The sequence below is a fragment of the Sparus aurata genome, chromosome 19 (assembly GCF_900880675.1).
Source record: "Sparus aurata chromosome 19, fSpaAur1.1, whole genome shotgun sequence".
Taxonomy (NCBI): domain Eukaryota; kingdom Metazoa; phylum Chordata; class Actinopteri; order Spariformes; family Sparidae; genus Sparus; species Sparus aurata.
This window is the reverse complement of record NC_044205.1, coordinates 27,361,900-27,386,366: the sequence shown is the minus strand read 5'-3', so window position 1 is coordinate 27,386,366 and position 24,467 is coordinate 27,361,900. Positions and strand designations below refer to the sequence as shown.

The 24,467-nt window shown below is 42.4% G+C and overlaps 1 protein-coding gene across 1 annotated transcript in view; it reads right to left on the bottom strand.

The window, feature by feature from the left end:
• Positions 1-24,467, bottom strand: part of LOC115569873 (NACHT, LRR and PYD domains-containing protein 14-like) — a 55,170-nt gene that overhangs the window by 6,859 nt on the left and 23,844 nt on the right. Inside the window, exons 24-26 of the mRNA XM_030398071.1 lie at positions 22,373-22,549; positions 11,550-11,723; positions 4,819-4,995 (exon numbers count right to left, since the gene is read on the bottom strand). Of these exons, the coding sequence (XP_030253931.1) occupies positions 4,819-4,995; positions 11,550-11,723; positions 22,373-22,549 (528 nt within the window). The remainder of the gene's footprint in view (positions 1-4,818; positions 4,996-11,549; positions 11,724-22,372; positions 22,550-24,467) is intronic.

Sequence of the window (24,467 nt, the reverse complement as noted above, 5' to 3'; positions counted from 1 at the left end):
ACCTCAAATCCAATTGTGAAACACTCTTTTAAAATTCTGACACAGTTCAGACAAAGTTTTTCTCTCAAGGACCTGCCCACTTGTGCTCCTATAACAAAAAACCACCAGTTCATGCCATCAATCATAGATGGTGCTTTTCATGAATGGGCTAATAGAGGAGTTGCCACAATAGAGAATCTATTTATTGATAATATTTTTGCATCTTTTGATCAACTAAAGCTTAAATTTAACCTCCCAAACTCTCATCTTTTTAGATTTTTGCAGCTCCGTAGTTTCATATCAACATCATTTACTCACTTCCCATCCCAACCACCCAATACCCTCCTAAATTCCATTCTGAAGCTTAATTCAGGTTCCAAAGGGAATATTGGGAACGTATATTCCTTACTAAATGCATATAATTTGGAACCTTTGACATCATTAAAGATTCTATGGGAGGAAGATTTGGGGTTTGAACTTCCTGAGGAGATTTGGGAAAGAGCTTTAGATAGAATACATTCCTCTTCAATCTGCTTGCGACACACAGTTATCCAGTTCAAGGTCATGCATCGTCTTCATTGGTCTAAAGTGAGACTAGCAAAGTTCGCACCTAACGTCGATCCCATTTGTGATCGATGCAGGCAAGCACCAGCCACCCTCTCGCATATGTTCTGGTTTTGTTCAAAACTAGACAACTTCTGGCAGTCAATATTTAAAACTTTTTCAGATGTTTTACAAGTACCCATTGAACTTTCTGCCATTACTGCCATATTTGGAATAACTCCACAAGATACCCACCTTAACCGCCAGGCACAGAATAGGATAGCTTTTGCATCTCTTATTGCTAGGCGATTAATACTTTTTAAGTGGAAGGAGAAACTTCCCCCTACCTTTAAGATGTGGATTAATGACCTTCTACACCATTTGGTACTAGAGAAGATTCGTTACTCTACAAGAGGATGTATTCAAAAATGTCATGCTACATGGAGACCGTTTTTAAGTTATATAGAGAAATAAGATGTCACTAATTTTGGTGTTCTATATGATTGATCCTGTATTATGTATAATTTGAAACCCATAAGGACCACTTTCAATCACCTGTTGATGTTCTTTTTTTTATTTTATTTATTTATTTATTTACTTGTTTATCATGCTGTTTGTTTTAATCAACTATTATTTTCTTGCTATTCCAATTGTGTCATTTTCAAAAATAAAATTTTTTTATTTTATTTTATAAATATAGAATTGTATGTGATGCATGTAATACAAGTGGCTGCATACCAACTCAATACAAGATTGTCGAATGGTGCAGTAATACTGTTGCAGGGATGGGGCTCCGTTGGAGTGGGGGTGGGGGCTGTTGTTTATATTTGTATTACTCCTGATCATTTATACCTTTGAATATATGTACTTTGTACATTATCTTTCTATGTACAGATATGAATAAAAAGACTTGGAGCAAAAATGTCTGCTTGAACTAAAAAATCACATGCCTGTGTTCACATTTCTCCTTCTTGCACACAAAGATTTCGCTCGCATTCAAATGTGCCCTCTGCGTGCTCAGATCTAAGTGCACGCGCTCAGAACACACACCTGCTCACAGGTCGAGTTCTGCTCTCGGATCTCTCCTCTGCTCACGGATTTTTCTTGCATCAACACTGTCAACCAATAGAAGGCCGGCTACTGTTGACCAATCAGATTATACCCGCTTCTTTGCGGGGCGGGCACTGTTTCTACTGGGTTTATCAACTTCCGTCCTCCAGGCTGTTAAATGTGGTGGTTCCCTTTATTTTATGACGACTTTTGGAATAAAATATCAGTTAATTAATACACGAGCGCCCGTGCTTTTCATTACAATAGCTACATCAACATAAAGTAGAACAATAGCTGCTCTACTTTCGCCATATTAGCCAGCTACCCAGGCAGCGGGATATATCTTCTATAGTATAAATACTGAGGGGTGAGCATGATCGTGACGATAGTACAGCAGTTAAGACCTTCATATTATGCTGCTTTTTGCATCATGGGACGCTGGTTCGCATCCCGGCCCGGCGTACAGAGCGGGGTGTAAATGTACCGTATATTACCAAATAATAGCAGCGTTTCAATTAACCGCAGGGTCCCTTTAAACGCCGGGTGCAGGTGTATATTTTGATAAATAACCGCTGGTTCCAAATAAATGTCGGGTCTAATTCATTTATTTTTTTAAATAGAGGAAGAAGACGTGACCACTGACACTGCACGTTTTTCTTCTTCACCTTTTTCACGCGTTGTGCTGCTTTCTGTTAGTCAGTATCACACTGATGATCGCCATGGCTCCGGTGCAGCAACAAAATAAAAAGTACCACTTGAAATTCAAACTTTCTGTCTTAAAATATGCAGAGGAAAACTCTGGAGAAGCAGCCGCTAGACGTTTCTCTGTGGACCAAAAGAGAGTGAGAGACACTGAGCTTCAGCGTCTGTCCGAGGAGGACAGCAACAGGGCCAGGCTGCCTGCTGGAGGGAGGAAGAAGGCTAGAGAGGAGCCTGAGATAAACATGAGGGGATGAGTTATCAGCAAACGGGCACGCCACGAGAGAGTGTCCCGCAAAATGATCAGGGCGATGGAGAAACAAATGTCCGCCACCGTGAGTGACGGCAGAGATGAGGAGTTTGCAGCGAGTGCTGGTTGGCTGAATCGTTTCCTCCGCCGCAACAACTTCACTTGCAGAATGATGCCAGAGAACTCACTGAGAAGCTGGCGAAGTTTGTAACATTTTCATTCTGGATTTTTGAGAGGAAGGAATTAAACTCCTGTCACAAATAAACGCCTGGTCTGTTCAGTGACTGAAACAAATAAACGCCCGGCTATTATTTGGTATTTTACGGTATGATAGCTCGCCTGGTCGGGGAGAGAGACATGCATCACAGTGCTCAGCTGCAGACACAGCAGAGAGGTGACGAGACGCGACTCATCATGACTGACAGGCATCAAGGCCACTCAGCGTTACCTTACCGACCCGCCCCCAGATATTTCATTCACATAAACAAGGCCTGTGGCCAGGGGCGGTTCTAGGGGGGGCCAACAGGGGTCAGTGCCCCTGTGACTCTGAGTCTGGACCCCCCTGTGGCCCCCCTGACAGGGAGTCTGCATTAATATCACAATGACAGATTTCTTGCAATGATTTTGTTCTGAAGGGAAAGGCAGAATTAAAGTGTCTCAGCAGTTTACTACCCAATCGAAATAGCTGAAATTGTAAACACTGCTTTGTCTGAATGAGGGATTTATCCTTTTTTCCGGGTTGTATGTGCCCCCTAACAAAAAAGCCGGCCCCAACCTGGCCCCCCTATTAAAACTGGTCTAGAACCACCACTGCCTGTGGAGGTTCTAGACAGCTGTTTTTTTTTTTTTCTTTCTTCTTCTTCTGGGGGGGCAACTGCAATGAACCAGCTTTGGGGGCCAGCTTGCAAAAGGTTGAGAACCCCTGCAGTAGTAGAATCCGTGTACCCAGCAGATTCTCTCACTGCAACGCTTAACAAGAGATGATGGGTAAACATACGTGATTAAAAAGGTGTACTGAAAATTACGCTATGATGAGAGCGTATTTTTCATTCATTACACGAGCGACGGTGCCGGCCGGGCCGGGATGCAAAAAGCAGCATGATATGAAGGTCTTAACTGCTGTACTATCGTCACGATCATGCTCACCCCTCAGTATTTATACTATAGAAGATATATCCCGCTGCCTGGGTAGCTGGCTAATATGGCAAAAGTAGAGCAGCTATTGTTCTACTTTATGTTGATGTAGCTACTGTAATGAAAAGCACGGGCGCTCGTGTATTAATTAACTGATATTTCATTCCAAAAGTCGTCATAAAATAAAGGGAACCACCACATTTAACAGCCTGGAGGACGGAAGTAGATAAACCCGGTAGAAACAGTGCCCGCCCGTACGCGACGCTCCTTGAAGTACAGCGAACGCACCTGCAAAGAAGCGGGGATAATCTGATTGGTCAACAGTAGCCGGCCTTCTATTGGTTGACAGTGTTGATGCAAGAATAATCCGTGAGCAGAGGAGAGATCCGAGAGCAGAACTTGACCTGTGAGCAGGTGTGTGTTCTGAGCGCGTGCAGTTAGATCTGAGCACGCAGAGGGCACATTTGAATGCGAGCGAAATTTCTGTGTGTAAGAAGGAGAAATGTGAACACAGGCATGTGATTTTTTACTTTAAGCAGACATTTTGAAAGAAAGCAGAAGACATTTCAATGCAAGCACAAAATGTGAGCATGAGGAGAAAAAATCTGAGCACGCGAAGGAGCTGTGTCACTGAAAAGGAATGAAATCATGCTCTTAAACTGAAAATCTATGCTCTTGATTAATGACATGATTCTACTTCCATATTAGCCTTCCTTAGTTTATACTTCCACATATATTTTATGATAAAATTGGTGTGTAAAGTTCTTCAAAGTGCTGAAAGAACCGGATCCTTCTGGGAGCTCTCAGATTATGCTACCATCAGTCTCGCCACCATAATAACTGTAAATCTCACATCTACTTTACTTTTTATTTATTTTCATTTTTTAGGAAAAGTGGAGTCAGAAAATCAAATCATCTTCAGTTTAAACTATTCAGTCAGTATAAGCATCATATAGCTTCATAAATCTATCATTATCATTTATTTTAAAAACTTGACATCCAGTGTAGATGTTTGTTGTTATATGAAGGTTTTAAATGTGCAGCTCCACATTAAGATACTCAGTGAGGATCAGTATAATATCAGCCTGATGTCTGCAGTTTAGTGTCACCACAACTTTCACATCATCTTAATCTGAGCACAGAAGTAAAACATGTTGTCTGACCTCAGAGTCTCCAGTCTGCAGTCTGGACTCTGCAGAAAATCACACAACAGCTTCACGTCTGAATCCTTCAGGTTGTAGTTCTGACTCAGGTCCAGCTCTCTCAGATGGGAGGGGTTGGACTTCAGAGCTGAGGCCAGAGAAGCACAGCTGATCTCTGACAAACTGCAGTACTCCAATCTGAATAAAGAATAAATGATGTAAGTTTAGAAGACAATGTTCCTGCTTGAAATCATTCAGTGATTAATAATGTGTTCAAAAAGAAAATGAGAAAACGGAAACTCCAAACATCTGAACCCAACAGGACGCAGGTTAAAACCTCTAAAATACAAAAGGTGACAAAGAGCTCTCATTAATATTAATGACAACGTGCTGCTGCTTCAATAAAGACGTCGTGACTTCACCTCTTAAACTCTGCAGCTCCACCAGTGGCTCCATCTATACAAACTCATGTTGTGAAGCCAAACTAATAAAAACTCACTAAAACTGATTTTAGATTCAATTCAAGATCACAAAGTTTCCAAAGATGCAAATCTGCATCTATGAATGGATTTGGTGTAGGAAGCAGAATCTCTTCTTGTTGGTTCTCAGACTCTCTTGCACTATTCATCACGTGCACAGCACTGAGTCTGGCTCGCTCACTTTCCTTTACTTTTTACCTGCGTCGCTATAAGACACCTGGTTTGTTACTTTATATTTCTGCACCTCTCTGGCTTGCCTTTGAACAGGACTCCCTCCATAAGCAGCTCTATGTTCACCACCACAGTTACAGCATCTGATTTTTGTGTCTTGGCCACACTTTCCATATTCATGTTCACCTGCACATCTTAGTTTTCCTTCACATTGTCCTGCAGTGTGTCCCATTCTCTGACACTTGAAACATGGTAATGGTGCCGGGATAAACTCTCTCACATCACAGCTCAAATATCCCATTCTTACTTTCTTACACTCACTGTTTTCAAACTGGAGGACGACTGACAGACTGTCTGATTTCAGCCACTTTCTTTGTGTTTGCAGCTTTCACCATCTTTCCCTCTTTTACTTCTTGAGCTATCTCATCCATCAACATTGCCAAAGGAACATCATAAATAACACCTCTAAGCTTTGATCATTTTCCTGGGATGTGAGCACTGATTTTGTCTCCATCTAATGTATCTGCTCTGAGGAACTGATCTCTTTGCATCTGATCTCAAGTATTTAGCAAACGTGATGTTCCACATTTCTTTTTCAGTTGCTTTTGTCAGTTTCAGTTGGTGAAAATGTTCCTCTTCTTTTTTGAACACTATCATTACTTTCCATTCTGTTTGTTCACTCTCCCTCCTCATGTTGTCCTCCTTAGTTTTTTAACCATGTCGCCGCCTCCAAGCCAGAAGCTGCACTACCAGAGCTGTCACTCCTATCCGTCCTCTTTCTACTGACATCCTGCCATGGCATAATATCACTATCTCCATCCGTACTGTCACCCATGATGGTTACAGTCACTGTACAGTTCCTGCTAATCCACCAATACTCTGTTCACTTCTCTCTCGCAATCTCGTTCTCCAAACAATTCTCTCTCGCACCTTCTTACCTCTTTCCATTTCTTCTTCTGTGGTTTTAGCCCATGGAAGTAGAATCATGCCATTAATCAAGAGCATAGATTTTCAGTTTGAGAGCATGATTTCATTCCTTTTCAGTGACACAGCTCCTTCGCGTGCTCAGATTTTTTCTCCTCATGCTCACATTTTGTGCTTGCATTGAAATGTCTTCTGCTTTCTTTCAAAATGTCTGCTTATGTTGTTTTGGAAAGATTCTCCATCTGGTGACACCACCCCTGAGTGGTTACGAATGGAAAACTTCTCTTGTCTTCATACTTCTTTACACTCACTTCTATACTCAAAACTTCCTCTTTTGGATTCCATATCTAAATTCACCTCAAATCCAATTGTGAAACACTCTTTTAAAATTCTGACACAGTTCAGACAAAGTTTTTCTCTCAAGGACCTGCCCACTTGTGCTCCTATAACAAAAACCACCAGTTCATGCCATCAATCATAGATGGTGCTTTTCATGAATGGGCTAATAGAGGAGTTGCCACAATAGAGAATCTATTTATTGATAATATTTTTGCATCTTTTGATCAACTAAAGCTTAAATTTAACCTCCCAAACTCTCATCTTTTTAGATTTTTGCAGCTCCGTAGTTTCATATCAACATCATTTACTCACTTCCCATCCCAACCACCCAATACCCTCCTAAATTCCATTCTGAAGCTTAATTCAGGTTCCAAAGGGAATACTGGGAACGTATATTCCTTACTAAATGCATATAATTTGGAACCTTTGACATCATTAAAGATTCTATGGGAGGAAGATTTGGGGTTTGAACTTCCTGAGGAGATTTGGGAAAGAGCTTTAGATAGAATACATTCCTCTTCAATCTGCTTGCGACACACAGTTATCCAGTTCAAGGTCATGCATCGTCTTCATTGGTCTAAAGTGAGACTAGCAAAGTTCGCACCTAACGTCGATCCCATTTGTGATCGATGCAGGCAAGCACCAGCCACCCTCTCGCATATGTTCTGGTTTTGTTCAAAACTAGACAACTTCTGGCAGTCAATATTTAAAACTTTTTCAGATGTTTTACAAGTACCCATTGAACTTTCTGCCATTACTGCCATATTTGGAATAACTCCACAAGATACCCACCTTAACCGCCAGGCACAGAATAGGATAGCTTTTGCATCTCTTATTGCTAGGCGATGAATACTTTTTAAGTGGAAGGAGAAACTTCCCCCTACCTTTAAGATGTGGATTAATGACCTTCTACACCATTTGGTACTAGAGAAGATTCGTTACTCTACAAGAGGATGTATTCAAAAATGTCATGCTACATGGAGACCGTTTTTAAGTTATATAGAGAAATAAGATGTCACTAATTTTGGTGTTCTATATGATTGATCCTGTATTATGTATAATTTGAAACCCATAAGGACCACTTTCAATCACCTGTTGATGTTCTTTTTTTTATTTTATTTATTTATTTATTTACTTGTTTATCATGCTGTTTTGTTTTAATCAACTATTATTTTCTTGCTATTCCAATTGTGTCATTTTCAAAAATAAATTTTTTTTATTTTATTTTATAAATATAGAATTGTATGTGATGCATGTAATACAAGTGGCTGCATACCAACTCAATACAAGATTGTCGAATGGTGCAGTAATATTGTTGCAGGGATGGGGCTCCGTTGGAGTGGGGGTGGGGGCTGTTGTTTATATTTGTATTACTCCTGATCATTTATACCTTTGAATATATGTACTTTGTACATTATCTTTCTATGTACAGATATGAATAAAAAGACTTGGAGCAAAAATGTCTGCTTGAACTAAAAAATCACATGCCTGTGTTCACATTTCTCCTTCTTGCACACAAAGATTTCGCTCGCATTCAAATGTGTCCTCTGCGTGCTCAGATCTAAGTGCACGCGCTCAGAACACACACCTGCTCACAGGTCAAGTTCTGCTCTCGGATCTCTCCTCTGCTCACGGATTTTTCTTGCATCAACACTGTCAACCAATAGAAGGCCGGCTACTGTTGACCAATCAGATTATACCCGCTTCTTTGCGGGGCGGGCACTGTTTCTACCGGGTTTATCAACTTCCGTCCTCCAGGCTGTTAAATGTGGTGGTTCCCTTTATTTTATGACGACTTTTGGAATAAAATATCAGTTAATTAATACACGAGCGCCCGTGCTTTTCATTACAATAGCTACATCAACATAAAGTAGAACAATAGCGGCTCTACTTTCGCCATATTAGCCAGCTACCCAGGCAGCGGGATATATCTTCTATAGTATAAATACTGAGGGGTGAGCATGATCGTGACGATAGTACAGCAGTTAAGACCTTCATATTATGCTGCTTTTTGCATCATGGGACGCTGGTTCGCATCCCGGCCCGGCGTACAGAGCGGGGTGTAAATGTACCGTATATTACCAAATAATAGCAGCGTTTCAATTAACCGCAGGGTCCCTTTAAACGCCGGGTGCAGGTGTATATTTTGATAAATAACCGCTGGTTCCAAATAAATGTCGGGTCTAATTCATTTATTTTTTTAAATCGAGGAAGAAGACGTGACCACTGACACTGCACGATTTTCTTCTTCACCTTTTTCACGCGTTGTGCTGCTTTCTGTTAGTCAGTATCACACTGATGATCGCCATGGCTCCGGTGCAGCAACAAAATAAAAAGTACCACTTGAAATTCAAACTTTCTGTCTTAAAATATGCAGAGGAAAACTCTGGAGAAGCAGCCGCTAGACGTTTCTCTGTCGACCAGAAGAGAGTGAGAGACACTGAGCTTCAGCGTCTGTCCGAGGAGGACAGCAACAGGGCCAGGCTGCCTGCTGGAGGGAGGAAGAAGGCTAGAGAGGAGCCTGAGATAAACATGCGGGGATGAGTTATCAGCAAACGGGCAAGCCACGAGAGAGTGTCCTGCAAAATGATCAGGGCGATGGAGAAACAAATGTCCGCCACCGTGAGTGACAGCAGAGATGAGGAGTTTGCAGCGAGTGCTGGTTGGATGAATCGTTTCCTCCGCCGCAACAACTTCACTTGCAGAATGATGCCAGAGAATTCACAGAGAAGCTGGAGAAGTTTGTAACATTTTCATTCTGGATTTTTGAGAGGAAGGAATTAAACTCCTGTCACAAATAAACGCCTGGTCTGTTAAGTGATTGAAACAAATAAACGCCCGGCTATTATTTGGTATTTTACGGTATGATAGCTCGCCTGGTCGGGGAGAGAGACAGGCATCACAGTGCTCAGCTGCAGACACAGCAGAGAGGTGACGAGACGCGACTCATCATGACTGACAGGCATCAAGGCCACTCAGCGTTACCTTACTGACCCGCCCCCAGATATTTCATTCACAAAAACAAGGCCTGTGGCCAGGGGCGGTTCTAGGGGGGGCCAACAGGGGTCAGTGCCCCTGTAACTCTGAGTCTGGACCCCCTGTGGCCCCCCTGACAGGGAGTCTGCATTAATATCACAATGACAGATTTCTTGCAATGATTTTGTTCTGAAGGGAAAGGCAGAATTAAAGTGTCTCAGCAGTTTACTACCCAATCGAAATTGCTGAAATTGTAAACACTGCTTTGTCTGAATGAGGGATTTATCCTTTTTTCCGGGTTGTATGTGCCCCCTAACAAAAAAGCCGGCTCCAACCTGGCCCCCCTATTAAAACTGGTCTAGAACCACCACTGCCTGTGGAGGTTCTAGACAGCTGTTTTTTTTTTTTTCTTTCTTCTTCTTCTGGGGGGGCAACTGCAATGAACCAGCTTTGGGGGCCCAGCTTGCAAAAGGTTGAGAACCCTGCAGTAGTAGAATCCGTGTACCCAGCAGATTCTCTCACTGCAACGCTTAACAAGAGATGATGGGTAAACATTAACATTATTAAAAAGGTGTAATGAAAATTACGCTATGATGAGAGCGTATTTTTCATTCATTACACGAGTGAGGGTGCCGGCCGGGCCGGGATGCAAAAAGCAGCATAATATGAAGGTCTTAACTGCTGTACTATCGTCACGATCATGCTCACCCCTCAGTATTTATACTATAGAAGATATATCCCGCTGCCTGGGTAGCTGGCTAATATGGCAAAAGTAGAGCAGCTATTGTTCTACTTTATGTTGATGTAGCTATTGTAATGAAAAGCACGGGCGCTCATGTATTAATTAACTGATATTTCATTCCAAAAGTCGTCATAAAATAAAGGGAACCACCACATTTAACAGCCTGGAGGACGAAGTAGATAAACCCGGTAGAAACAGTGCCCGCCCGTATGCGACGCTCCTTGAAGTACAGCGAACGCACCTGCAAAGAAGCGGGGATAATCTGATTGGTCAACAGTAGCCGGCCTTCTATTGGTTGACAGTGTTGATGCAAGAAAAATCCGTGAGCAGAGGAGAGATCCGAGAGCAGAACTTGACCTGTGAGCAGGTGTGTGTTCTGAGCGCGTGCAGTTAGATCTGAGCACGCAGAGGGCACATTTGAATGGGAGCGAAATCTTTGTGTGCAGGAAGGACAAATGTGAACACAGGCATGTGATTTTTTAGTTCAAGCAGACATTTTGAGAGAAAGCAGAAGACATTTCAATGCAAGCACAAAATGTGAGCATGAGGAGAAAAAATCTGAGCACGCGAAGGAGCTGTGTCACTGAAAAGGAATGAAATCATGTTCTCAAACTGAAAATCTATGCTCTTGATTAATGACATGATTCTACTTCCATATTAGCCTTCCTTAGTTTATACTTCCACATATATTTTATGATAAAATTGGTGTGTAAAGTTCTCCAAAATGCTGAAAGAACCGGATCCTTCTGGGAGCTCTCAGATTATGCTACCGTCAGTCTCGCCACCATAATAACTGTAAATCTCACATCTACTTTACTTTTTTTTTTTTTTTTTTCATTTTTTAAGGAAACGTGGAGTCAGAAAATCAAATCATCTTCAGTTTAAACTATTCAGTCAGTATAAGCATCATATAGCTTCATAAATCTATCATTATCATTTATTTAATAAACTTGACATCCAGTGTAGATGTTTGTTGTTATATGAAGGTTTTAAATGTGCAGCTCCACATTAAGATACTCAGTGAGGATCAGTATAATATCAGCCTGATGTCTGCAGTTTAGTGTCACCACAACTTTCACATCATCTTAATCTGAGCACAGAAGTAAAACATGTTGTCTGACCTCAGAGTCTCCAGTCTGCAGTCTGGACTCTGCAGAAAATCACACAGATGATTCACGTCTGAATCCTTCAGCTTGTTTCCACTCAGCTCCAGCTCTCTCAGATGGGAGGGGTTGGACTTCAGAGCTGAGGCCAGAGAAGCACAGCTGATCTCTGACAAACTGCAGCTCTCCAATCTGAATAAAGAATAAATGATGTAAGTTTAGAAGACAATGTTCCTGCTTGAAATCATTCAGTGATTAATAATCTGTTCAACAAGAAAATGAGAAAATGGAAACTCCAAACAGTTCTCTCTCTCACACCTTCTTACCTCTTTCCATTTCTTCTTCTGTGGTCTCAGCCTTCCTTAGTTTATACTTCCACATATATTTTATGATAAAATTGGTGTGTAAAGTTCTCCAAAATGCTGAAAGAACCGGATCCTTCTGTGAGCTCTAAGATTATGCTACCATCAGTCTCGCTGCCATAATAACTGTGAATCTCACATCTACTTTACTTTTTATTTATTTTCTTTTTTTTATGAAAAGTGGAGTCAGAATTTCAAATCATCTTCAGTTTAAACTATTTATTAAAAAAAAACTTGACATCCAGTGTAGATGTTTGTTGTTATATGAAGGTTTTAAATGTGCAGCTCCACATTAAGATGCTCAGTGAGGATCAGTATAATATCAGCCTGATGTCTGCAGTTTCGTGTCCACAGGTGTGGACTCGAGTCACATGACTTGGACTCGAGTCAGACTCGAGTCATGAATTTGATGACTTCAGACTCGACTTGACAAAATGTAAAGAGACTTGCAACTCGACTTAGACTTTAACATCAATGACTCGTGACTTCACTTGGACTTTAGCCTTATGACTTGACAAGACTTGCTACTTTCCCGAAAAAGGTTCCCCAAAAAGGCCCTAAAAAGTTATTTAGAAGCGCTCTGTATCTTTCATTGTGTACTTGTGTGTCTGTGCGTGTATGTGCTGTTGGCACAACATCCAATCAAATTAGATCCACATTGTTTTCATCCGACAGCATCCATCCAATCAAATTGCAGGACAGCCAATGAAGAGGAGCTGTCAAATAACGCGCCAGTTTGAAAAAATGATACCAAAGATAGTTTCGTTCGGGTATAAAAACTACGAGGTGGTCAACAAAAAACTAATTGCAGTATGCAAAACATGTTCCAACTTCGTTCGACATTTGAAGATGCACAAAGAACGGTAAGTTCTGAATGTAAGCTAACGTTTATTGGCTAAGTAACTTTTATTTGCTGTGTAGTTAACGTTAAATCAATGAGGCTGCAAACTCACTTAAGTTATATTGCAGACACGGTAATCTGTTGTGTCCACTGTGAGTTCACTATCTTATTCATACTTTTGTTATGTGATTTTTGCAGGGTTGTATGAGGTACTTATACATAACATAAGTCAATGTATCACACACAGCAGACGGCGGTCAGCAGCAACGTATTTTAGCCACCTACAAAAAGACAAACGTAATAAAATAAAGGTCAGTTAAAATGTACACTATATTAAGAATATGTGTACCGTTTTACCTAACTTTCCGAAAGGGAAATGAAGTTACACTGCTTGTTGTTTACCTCGCAACACATGTGAGTTGCTGGTCTCCGTGCTGCATGATAAAATTGCTGGTGGGCTGGAGACAGCGAATTAACAAGTGATATAACTTCAGTTTCTTGACAGAATGGACTGTCTTGACAGCAAAATAAAGCAATGAAAATATTCTTTATATGGCTTACACTTAAAACTGACATTGATTTTATTAAGTTTGCCTCTTTGAGGTGGCTTAAATACGTTTAGCTGCTGACACCATCCACAGCAATGTAAAGCCTAAAGTCATGTGCAGGTAAGCTGTCTGCTTCTCTGTATTGTGAGTGTGACTGACCACCATCTTCTGTGTAGTCCCTCATAGAACCCCACTTCACAAATCCCAACTATCCCTTCAACCCGAAATACGTTTTTTTTACAAGTCAAATACATGACCAGTGCTGCAATCTGCTATAGCAGCAACTGTAACGTTGCCCCCCCCGAAAAAAACAGAGAACAGAGAACCTTGCTGAAGAAAGACGCTCAAAATTAAAAACTCAATTGAGCAACACTGACCATTAGTGCTGGGCGGTATACCGGTTCACACCGAATACCGGTGTATATTTTCGTTATGATAAGAATTTTTAATATACCGTCATACCGCTGTATTTGATTACACAACGTTCGGAACACTACGCTGCGCGACACCGTTTCAGACCGGACCCTTTTCAATGTTGCGCTTCTAAACAGGCATGGTGCGCCAGGCGTGGTGAGGGTAAACAGTAGTGCTCTGGTGTTATGTTAAGCTGAAGATGGATAGGTTAGACATTGCAGTTCATCACTTCATCCGTGGACGTCAAGATGAGAAACTGAAAAGCCGCTGAGATCCGAGAGATGCCAGCGTCTCCTCTGTCTCTGTAGCTGTCAGCTTGTTGTTGTAGCAGCAAGCTACTAACGGTCGCTACTTTCAAATTAAAAGCCTCCCGCCAAGAACCCAGTTCTAAACTCCAATGGGGTGCAATGTAAAGCTCTTATTTTGAAGACAAATTCGACCTGTTTCCTGTTATCTGTCTGTTACTTGAGGCAGCTAACGGAGGGGGCGAGGCGCTCCGCTGCACGCTTCCTTTAATAGCGAGGGTTTAACACCCAACTTCGTGCTTCATGTCACGTCACGTTTACGCCTACCTCAGTGCCGCCTTTCTATATAAAAAAGGGGCCAGTAATTCCTCTCTCAACCAGTAGAAAATGCTGTGAACAACTGATTATGCATGGAAAAAAAAATACCGTCATATACCCTGAAACCGTTAGAATTTTGAAAAATACCACAACATACATTTTTGGTCATACCGCCCAGGACTACTGACCATGTTTCAGTCACTGTGGACATTTGGTCTGACCGAAAGATGAGGGGATTTCTCGGTGTCACTGTGCACTGGATGGACAAAGAGGCAGAGAGGATACAGCTCAAGTCCAGTCTCTTGGCCTGTGAGCCCTTCAAAGGCTCACACACAGCTGAAAGAATCTGTGACCAATTTGAGGCAATATGTGATGAATACAACATTAAAGCTAAACTGGACTACATTATTTGTGTCAATGCTGCTAACATGCGAAAAGCATTCACTGTGTGCTTCCCCATTGAACAAGAGGATGACAATGACGGAGATCATCTTGATGACCCTGAGCTCTGGTGTGACTTAACCCTGGAAGATCAGCAAACAGTAGATGTTGCTATGGCAAAGAAACAGCGCTTGCAGTGTTTTGCACACACTCTTCAGCTGGTGGTGGGAGACAGTTTGAAAGAAGCAGAAGTTGTATCTTCTTCTCTTTCGAAGTTATCAAAACTCAGCTCACTGCTGCACACAAGCACAACATTCAAAGATGTGTTTGATGCTGAATTTGGGGAACAGAAAGGCATCCCTGCTGCAGTCAACACAAGATGGAACTCAACACTGAGGCAAGTGAAGGCAGTTCTCCACTGCAATCATCTAAAGCTCTGTGCTGTTCTAGAAAAGGCTGGGCACAGGGAGTTGTCATTCACAGCATGGGAGTGGAATCTGTTGAAGGAGTTGGTGGACACCTTGAAGCCATTTGGAGAAGCAACTGATTTGACACAGGGGGAGAAGGTCATCACAATGAGTGCTGTTGTTCCATCCATCTTGTCCCTCAACCACCACCTTGAGAAGCTGAAGCCTCAAGTCTGTTTACTGAGCGGCCTGGTCAGAAGTCTCCAGGCATCCCTGAACAAAAGGTTTCCTCGAATCTTGATCAACGTGAAAATGGCCAGGACACAAGATGGGATCACTGCCTCCTTTTCAGATCCAGTCTACCTCAAAGCAGCTGCTTTGGATCCAGCCTTTTCTCTGTTGTGGGTGGAGCCCCACGTGGTGGTCAGTTGTGATGTCAAGGCAGAGGTGGCACAACAAGTTAAAGGTAAATGTTACTGAGTCTAATGTAACTTTTTCCTCATAATATGATCTAATTGACTGCAACAATGATTCAGTATTTTAGTCTAACAGACTGCATCAACAACACAAATGGTAATAAGGAGGGACTTCCGCCATGTTCGTGTAGGGCGTGAAGTTTGAGCTCTGCTGATTAACCACCCTACCAGACGACATTTTAACTAAAACTCTGCAAAAACATGCCCAACGACACCGCAAAGACAAACGCTGCCGATAGACTCTCCAGATATCAATTTAGAAACAAAGAAGCGGAGGAAAAGTCGGTAGAAACAACAGACGCTAACAAGCCTGCTAAACCTGACGCAGCTAGCGCTAGCAAAGGTGCTGGAGCTCCGGCTAAAAACATGGATGAGATGCTGCAAGCTATCGTTCAATCCAACCGAGAAATACGGCAGGATATTTTGCAGATGAGGATGGATGTAAAGGAATTTAAAGGCCAAACCAAGGAATCATTCACAAGACTTGAAACGTCAGTTGGAGGTTTGAGTGCACAACTAACGAAGCTTGAGAAGAGGGTCGTTGACGCTGAGGAACGTATAACAACTTCGGAGGAGACCACCGCGGCTCACAGGAAAGCCATCGGCTTCCTTCGCAACGTGAGGCGGAACTTGTGGACTGGTGTGAGGATCTTCAGAACCAGGCGAGAAGGAAAACTTAAGGCTGTACCAGGTCCCTGAAGGAAGTGAGGGAAGTGACATGGTGGCCTTCATTAAAAAACTACTGCCGAAGGTGCTGACCGACTTGCTGTTAACTGAAGATGACATCAGGATTGAGCGAGCACACAGAGTGCCTATGCCGAAACCGAAAGACAATGACCCCCCTCGCTCCATCGTGATTAGGTTGGTGGACTACGTGGTGAAGGAACAGATCCTGCAGCGAGCCTGGAAACAGCGCACAGTCAAGATGGATGACAGGCAGGTCTACTTCGATAATGACTACTCACCTGAGCTGCAGAGGAAACGCGCTCAGGTCAGATATGTTGTTAAACAGTTGAAGGACAAAAATATTAAAGCGAAGTGCATGTACCCGGCTCGGCTGAGGATGACGGTGGACTCCGAGGAGAAAACTTTTCAAATGGTGATGGACGCAGCGCCAGTACTAAGGGACCTAAAGATCCAGGTCCAAGTTGACGAGCGGGATAAAGTGGAGTGGGAGCTGGCCAGGCACAGGTGGGAGAGACGGGACACCAAACGAGGTGGTCGGAGAGTCGGCATGTTTACGGAGGAAGACTGCAGGTTTTTCTTACCCTGAAATGTCTGGGCATGTGATGTGGGAAGTAAGGGTTTTTTTCTTATTATTTTAAGACAGCCTTGTACAGCTGTGAATAATCTTCTGTTTGATGGACTTAAGTTTAATGCGCCCCTTACCCTCCCATCACAGTGATGGTGTTGGGGTATATATTTTTGCAGATTTGTTTCAAGTCTATATTACTATTTTTCATATATACCGATTTCTCTCTATATTCTGCTGAGCTAGAATGTAACAATTGCATATTATCTAGTCGTTTTTGGTGGTGGCATCAGCTGCAATTGACTCGATATGAGTGATTTACACTCAGCCATCATAAGGCTGCAGCAGTTTACCCGGTGGAGTGGGACTGCTGCACAACGTGACATTATCCCGGAGGAACTCCGCCCAGTTCCACATGGGGACTGGTCACTCTTGGAGATAGGCCAGTCGAGGACTTAGAAGCCAGGTTGATGTGTGTGTTTTCTGACGTTTTTGGTTGGAAATTGTACATAGTTCCTGTTATTTTGTGTGTTACTTCCTTGACAACTGCTAAGACTTTTACAAACGGTGACGGTGCATTTGGGACTTAGAAGCTGAATGTAAGGCATTATGATAGCAAGGATTAAAAGTAGTGTCATATGGATGGGTTGACTGTGGTTAGCTATAACATAAAGGGTCTGGGAAGCCCAATTAAAAGAAAGAAAATACTCAATCAACTTAAAGCTCTACACTGCTCTATTGCAATGTTACAAGAGACACATCTGTCTGAGGTAGAACACCTTAAATTAAGGAGGGATTGGGTGGAACAAATATATAGTGCATCTCATAAAGGAGGGAGAAAACGAGGGGTTGCTATTCTATTTGGAAGGAATGTCTTTTTTAACAACAACAACGGTATTGGAAGACAGGGATGGCAGATATTTTATGGTGATAGTAACTGTTCGGGGAATGATGGATGGATTGGGCTTGATTGATGTATGGCGTAATCATCATCCCAGAGTCAGAGATTACACATATAGATCACAGGTCACATGGGAGTTACTCCAGATTAGATATGTTTCTTGTTTCAAAGGCTGATGCACATAGAGTGACAGAGTGCGAGATAGAACCTATAACCTTGTCGGATCATGGCCCCATTAAGATGAAAATAAATTTAGGTCAGGAAAAACCATTCAGATATTGGAGACTTAAAGTGAAACTCTCGCCAAAAAGCAACCGAGGCTTTATTTGGGATTGAATATGAGTCAAACCTTCGTGTGAAAGCATAATTAGGACGAAAGAGGCACTTTTAAGATTTACTGTAGTTTTGGTTTTGAGCACTTTAATTTTGAACGGGAGTGCATGTGGCAGGACATGATAGTGTTCTAAAAATAGCGATTTTGATGCTAAGAAGTCTCGACACAACATGAAACTTTGCTCGTAGTATCACCAGGGTCTCTACTCATGAACACGAGCATTGAGAACATTGTTTGTGTACGCAGAGTTTATGAAAAAGAAGGTTTTTGAACTACTCACGTTATACGATATATCGCCATGTGCATGCGTGTATTTGTTTTCCTCGTCTCTTGCCTCCAAACACGCTGGATGACAAGAGGGTTCACTCTGTGCATCGGTCTCAGCACCTGGGCGCGTTTGTGGCTTAGCGGAATGAAATGAATGGAGTGAACCATCTTGTCAGTCATTCAGGATCTTTGTATCTGTGGGAGGAGGTGCAGCCGCAAGCGCACACACAGACAGCAGCAAGTGAGCCTCGTGAGGAACATGGAAAAGCTTATTGCAAAGCCAAATGCCACAGCCCCGGTGTGGGAATATTCCGGTTTCAAGCCCAGCCGGCGGACCGCCATTAACCACCAATAGGTTTTAACAGACCAGGTGTTTATTTGAGACAGGCGTTTAATTCCCTCCTCACAAAAATCCGGGATGAAAATGTCACAAACTTCTCCAGCTTCTCGGTGAATTCTCTGGCATCCTTCTGGGCAATAGTTGTCTTCTGCAAGTGAAGTTGTTGCGGCGGAGGAAACGATTCAGCCAACCAGCACTCGCTGCAAACTCCTCATCTCTGCTGTCACTCACGGTGGCGGACATTTGTTTCTCCATCGCCCTGATCATTCTGCGGGTCACTCTCTCGTGGCGTGCCCGTTTGCTGTTAACTAATTCCCGCATGTTTATCTCAGGCTCCTCTCTAGCCTTCTTCCTCCCTCCAGCAGGCAGCCTGGCCCTGTTGCTGTCCTCCTCGGACAGACGCTGAAGCTCAGTTTCTCTCACTCTCTTGGGGTCAACAGAGAAACATCTAGCGGCTGCTTCTCCAGAGTTTTCCTCTGCATATTTTAAGACAGAAAGTTTGCTGCACTTGAGTCATGGCGATCATCAGTGTGATGACTGACAGAAAGCAGCATGATACGTGAAAAAGGCGAAGAAAAAATCGTGCAGTGTCAGTGGTCACGTGCAGTGTGAGGGGACCACATGATGTGTTTGTAATGTGTTTATGTGTTTACAGCTGCTAATGTATGTAACGCTGTTACTGTGATGACACATGACAGTTAAATATTGAATCTGTCTATAATAACCACATCCTGACATGTAACTGGGATTTTTGATAATCTAAGTACTAATAATGGCAATCATGACAAAAAATGAACAAAGACTGCAGATAAAGATAAGAAGCTGCAACTGGCAGTGAGCTGCTTTCTTTTCTGTTAGCAGTGAAGTGATGTTCTCCATGACAGAACATTATAGAATATGATAATGTATAAAATAACATTTAATGGTAAAAAACTACAGTTGCATTAGACTTCTATTATAAATATGCAGCATATATATAGTTTATTATTATCATTATTATTATCAATTTTATTATGACTATTATTTTTCTGCATATTCTTGACTTTGAATGGGAGCTGCTGTAAAGCATTTCTGTTTCTGATTCATATATTATGCAGTCAGTTGTCCAAAAAAGTTAAATTAAATGAACCAAGACAGATGTCAGGTGTAGTTATTATAGACACAGATTCAATATTTAAGTGTCATTTATCATCACAGTGACAGCGTCACATACCAGCAGAGTAAATCAGAGGCGATGATGATGTCTGGGGCATGGCCTAGTCAACTTGATGATATAGTGTCCTTTCGCAGATCCAAACAGGGTTTCAGGTATTTATGGATCACACTCACTCCCCAAGTCACACAACTATACACAGCGAACTATAAAAAATAATTTGAGGCATTTAGGGATGAGCTGGCGGGATGGGATGTTCTACTGCTATCTCTTTTGGGTAGAGGCTGTTAAAATGAATCTGCTTCCCAGACTCTTTGTTCCTGTTTCAATCTCTCCCAGTCGGGATTCCAACATCGGCTTCCAATATGCCGGACAAGCTTATATCTCGGTTCATATGGCAAAAGACCACGAGTGCGGCTTAAAACACTCACTCTTCAGAAGAACAGGGGTGGACTCAGCCTCCACAATATAAAATACTATTATTGGGCAGCGCAATTTACAGCAGTGGTAGCCTGGATTAATAATGACACGGAGACAGGATGGGTAAACATAGAACAGAATTTGCTGCCGGCTATACCTCTGTCTGCCCTAGTGTTTTGGAGCAAACAGTCCCAGAATAAAATGGTAATCAAAAATTTAAGGCTGAAGAACACCTTAAAAGTATGGTCGACTGTCCAAAAGAGAATTAGAGGGCCGTCTGCCCTTTCACGGGCGATGCAGATTGCGGGAAACCCGGATTTCCTCCCCTCAACAACGGATGTTGCTTTTAAAAGATGGGCAGGCAGGGACTTAAAAGTTATTGATCAGTTGTTCTGTGACAATGTTTTACAGCTATTCTCATATCTCCAAGACAAATTATTTTTACCCCGAAGTGATATGTTTCAGTATTTTCAGATTAGGCATTATATCACAAGTCATACAGATTGGAATACAATTAAAGGTGCTCCGTCACACACAGAGGTGTACTTCATTAATATAATTAAACATCAAGTACCAAACAAAAAACATGTCTCCCACATGTACAGAAATGTGTTATTAGATACATAAGATAACACTTTTTATTTAAAAAATAAATGGGAACTAGAGTTAAATGTTGTAATTGAGGATGGAGAGTGGGAAACGATTTGCACTGGATGTCATAAGGGTATTAATAGTAATATGTGGAAGGAGTTTGACTGGAAGATGAAGACAAGATTTTTTAAGACACCTTTGGAGGTTTCCAAATTTGTAAATGAGCCAGCTGCATTATACTGCTGGAGAGAATGCGGGATGGTTGGCGACCACTCGCACATATTTTGGGACTGCCCAAAGCTGCTTCCTTCTTGGAAGGGGATAAAGAGCGAGACTGATACAATTCTGGGGATTGATTTACTGTTTAGCCCTAGTCAGTTTCTTTTCGATTTATCTCCTGATGATACATACAATAGAGACCAAAAGCACCTGTTACACATACTTTTGATGACTGCAAGAAAAATGATGACAATAAAATGGAGGAATCCACGGCCACCTACAGTGGCGCAGTGGAAACAGAAGCTGAGGGAGGTGTATGGAATGGAGGCTTTAACTGCTCAGTTACAATTACGGTCTGATGTCTTTAAGAGGAGGTGGCTACCTATTGCAAGAATTGATCCTGCAAGATGCTGCAGAAACTGAGCAACCTGTGCCTCTTGTTGATGAAGAAGAGCAAAAGGACCTTAGAGAAGGAGAAGGGCTGTTTGCTGCATACCATAAGAGACAGAAGAAGGATGTTGGGACTAATCCAGCACTACAGCTAAGTCACTACCTCGACATAGCCGAAGGACAGAACGCCCTTTTGTTCTGGCCATTGAACATGGAGACTCTTCCTTCACTGTTCCGAGTGGCCATTAGAGTCTTGGCAGTGCCTGCCTCCAGTGCTCCGGTGGAGCAAGTTTTTCAGCCATGGTGGCATCATACTACGTCCCCATCGTGCACAAATGACTGACAGACTTTTAGCCAATTTGGTCTTTTGCAAATGCAATGCAGCATAGGGCCCTGACATATAAAAAGCACAACGCTGTTCATTGGTATGTTCATGTATTTGTTATGTTTCTCATGTGTACACACACACACATAAACACACAGACAGTATGAGATGAGATAAGGACAGGACAGAAACTGCTGTGGAACTAGTTAAAATGCAATATGCCATGGAATTACAATGTTAGCACTTTTGTACAAATAAGTAAAGTTGCACTTGTTTTTTCAAATGTGTTTATTCTGTAAAGGAATTAGTTAAATGTTAAAAATGACTGGTTAATTGTGCAATTAGGAGGTGCAATGTCAGCACTATTTTTTTATCTCCTGCAATTTCAATTGCACTTGTTTTAATAAATAAATACAGATTTTTAAAAGCATACACGATCTGCATAAATATATTAGTCTGTGGTTAAAAGGACTTGAAAGGACTCGAAACTCAAACTGCAGGACTTGGGACTTGTCAGTCTTGACACGGGACTTTAGGGCAAAGATCTGTGACTTACTTGTGACTTGCAAAACAATTACTTTGTCCCACCTCTGTTAGTGTCACCACAACTTTCTCACCATCTTAATCTGAGCACAGAAGTAAAACATGTTGTCTGACCTCAGAGTCTCCAGTCTGCAGTCTGGACTCTCCTTCAGATCACACAGCGGCTTCATATCTGAATCCTTCAGGTTGTAGTTTCCTCTCACGTCCAGCTCTCTCAGATGGGAGGGGTTGGACTTCAGAGCTGAGGCCAGAGAAGCACAGCTGATCTCTGACAAACTGCAGCTCCTCAATCTGAATAAAGAATAAAAGATGTAAGTTTAGAAGACAATGTTCCTGCTTGAAATCATTCAGTGATTAATAATCTGTTCAAAAAGAAAATGAGAAAATGGAAACTCCAAACATCTGAACCCAACAGGACGCAGGTTAAAACCTCTAAAATACAAAAGGTGACAAAGAGCTCTCATTAATATTAATGACAACGTGCTGCTGCTTCAATAAAGACGTCGTGACTTCACCTCTTAAACTCTGCAGCTCCACCAGTGGCTCCATCTATACAAACTCATGTTGTGAAGCCAAACTAATAAAAACTCACTAAAACTGATTTTAGATTCAATTCAAGATCACAAAGTTTCCAAAGATGCAAATATGTCAGGATGAATTCTGGGGAAATGTGAACAAAAGTAAATCCATAAAATCAAAGTCTCCTCAGTTTGAACTAGTGTGAGTATCATATAGTTTTATAAAACTGACGGAAAAAGAAAATACTGAATATTTGTTGTTGTCGGTTTGTTGAAACAGAGATAACTTATTTATCAATCGTGTTTCTGTGTTTTATTGTCACTTTATTAAAACATGATGTGGAATATAAGATGACGATCAAGAGTTGAAGAGGATCACAGTGAATTATTCAGTGTAGATTTCTCTTTTTTTATGAAGGTTTTAAATGTGCAGCTCAACACTGCTCTGCCACAGTCAATGGATTAAACTACTGTAAAAGAAAATAGACTTTATCATTGAGATAGTCAGTGTGGATCAGTATAATAAAAACTTAACATTCAATTCAAGATTACAAAGTTTCCAAAGATGCAAATATGCCAGGATGGGGAAGAGTAAACAAAAGACATCCATCCATTTTCGTCCGCTTATCCGGGGCCGGGTCGCGGGGGCAGCTGCCTGAGCAGGGACACCCAGACTTCCCTCTCCCTGGACACTTCCTGGCCAGCTGGGTGACATAGTCACACCAGCGTGTCCTGGGTCTTCCTCGGGGTCTCCTCCCCGTGGGACATGCCAGGAACACCTCCCGAGGGAGGCGTCCCGGGGGCATCCGAAACAGATGCCCGAGCCACCTCAGCTGGCTCCTCTCGATGTGGAGGAGCAGCGGCTCTACTCCGAGCTCCTCCCGGGTGACAGAGCTCTTCAACCTATCTCTAAGGGAGCGCCCTGCCACCCTGCGGAGTAAACTCATTTCAGCCGCTTGTATCCGGGATCTTATTCTTTCGGTCATGACCCAAAGTTCGAGAGTAAATTGAGAGCTGCCGTTTGCATGCGGAAATCCTGCGCCAATTCTCCGCACCCTCCTCTGTGTGAAAGTTTCATATGCGGAGAGGGGGAAAATTTCGCTCCGGCGCTGATCCGCCTCTGGAGGTAGTATCAGGGCCGCATCATTGGTGAGCCGTCCCAGTGTGAACGGATAATCCGGAGGTGCGGAGTGAGGGCGTGTCGGTCTGACAGTCTGATAACTGCACAGGTCCTTCACTCAACTAAATACAGAGAAATGTCCCACAAAGCAACGTTACAGGACCGAACAAAAGTAACGTAGTAACTGTAACTGTCTTTAGCAACTTATATGAGGAAAACAAATACCACAGCTGTATGTGGAGAAGCGTCCGTCCTCCTGTCCGTCCTCCGCCTGTCCTCCTGACTCTTCCTCACATTTCTGCTCAGAAAACAGCGTTTGTCACCGGCAAAAAACTTTAACCCACCGAGTGTTTGTGATGAAAATAAATCACCGCGACCGTCAGCCCTCCTGACCGAGACTTCAGGGAGCAATTCCCCCAGAAAACAGCCTCCGTCCCCGCGAGTGACAGAGTCAGACAGCGTCCTGTTTACTGATGGTGATTATGTATAATTATGTAATTTAGCGCGAAAAACGTAACTCCGTCACTTTCCAGGATGTTTGGTGGGTCAGGATCTCAATCACTACATATTA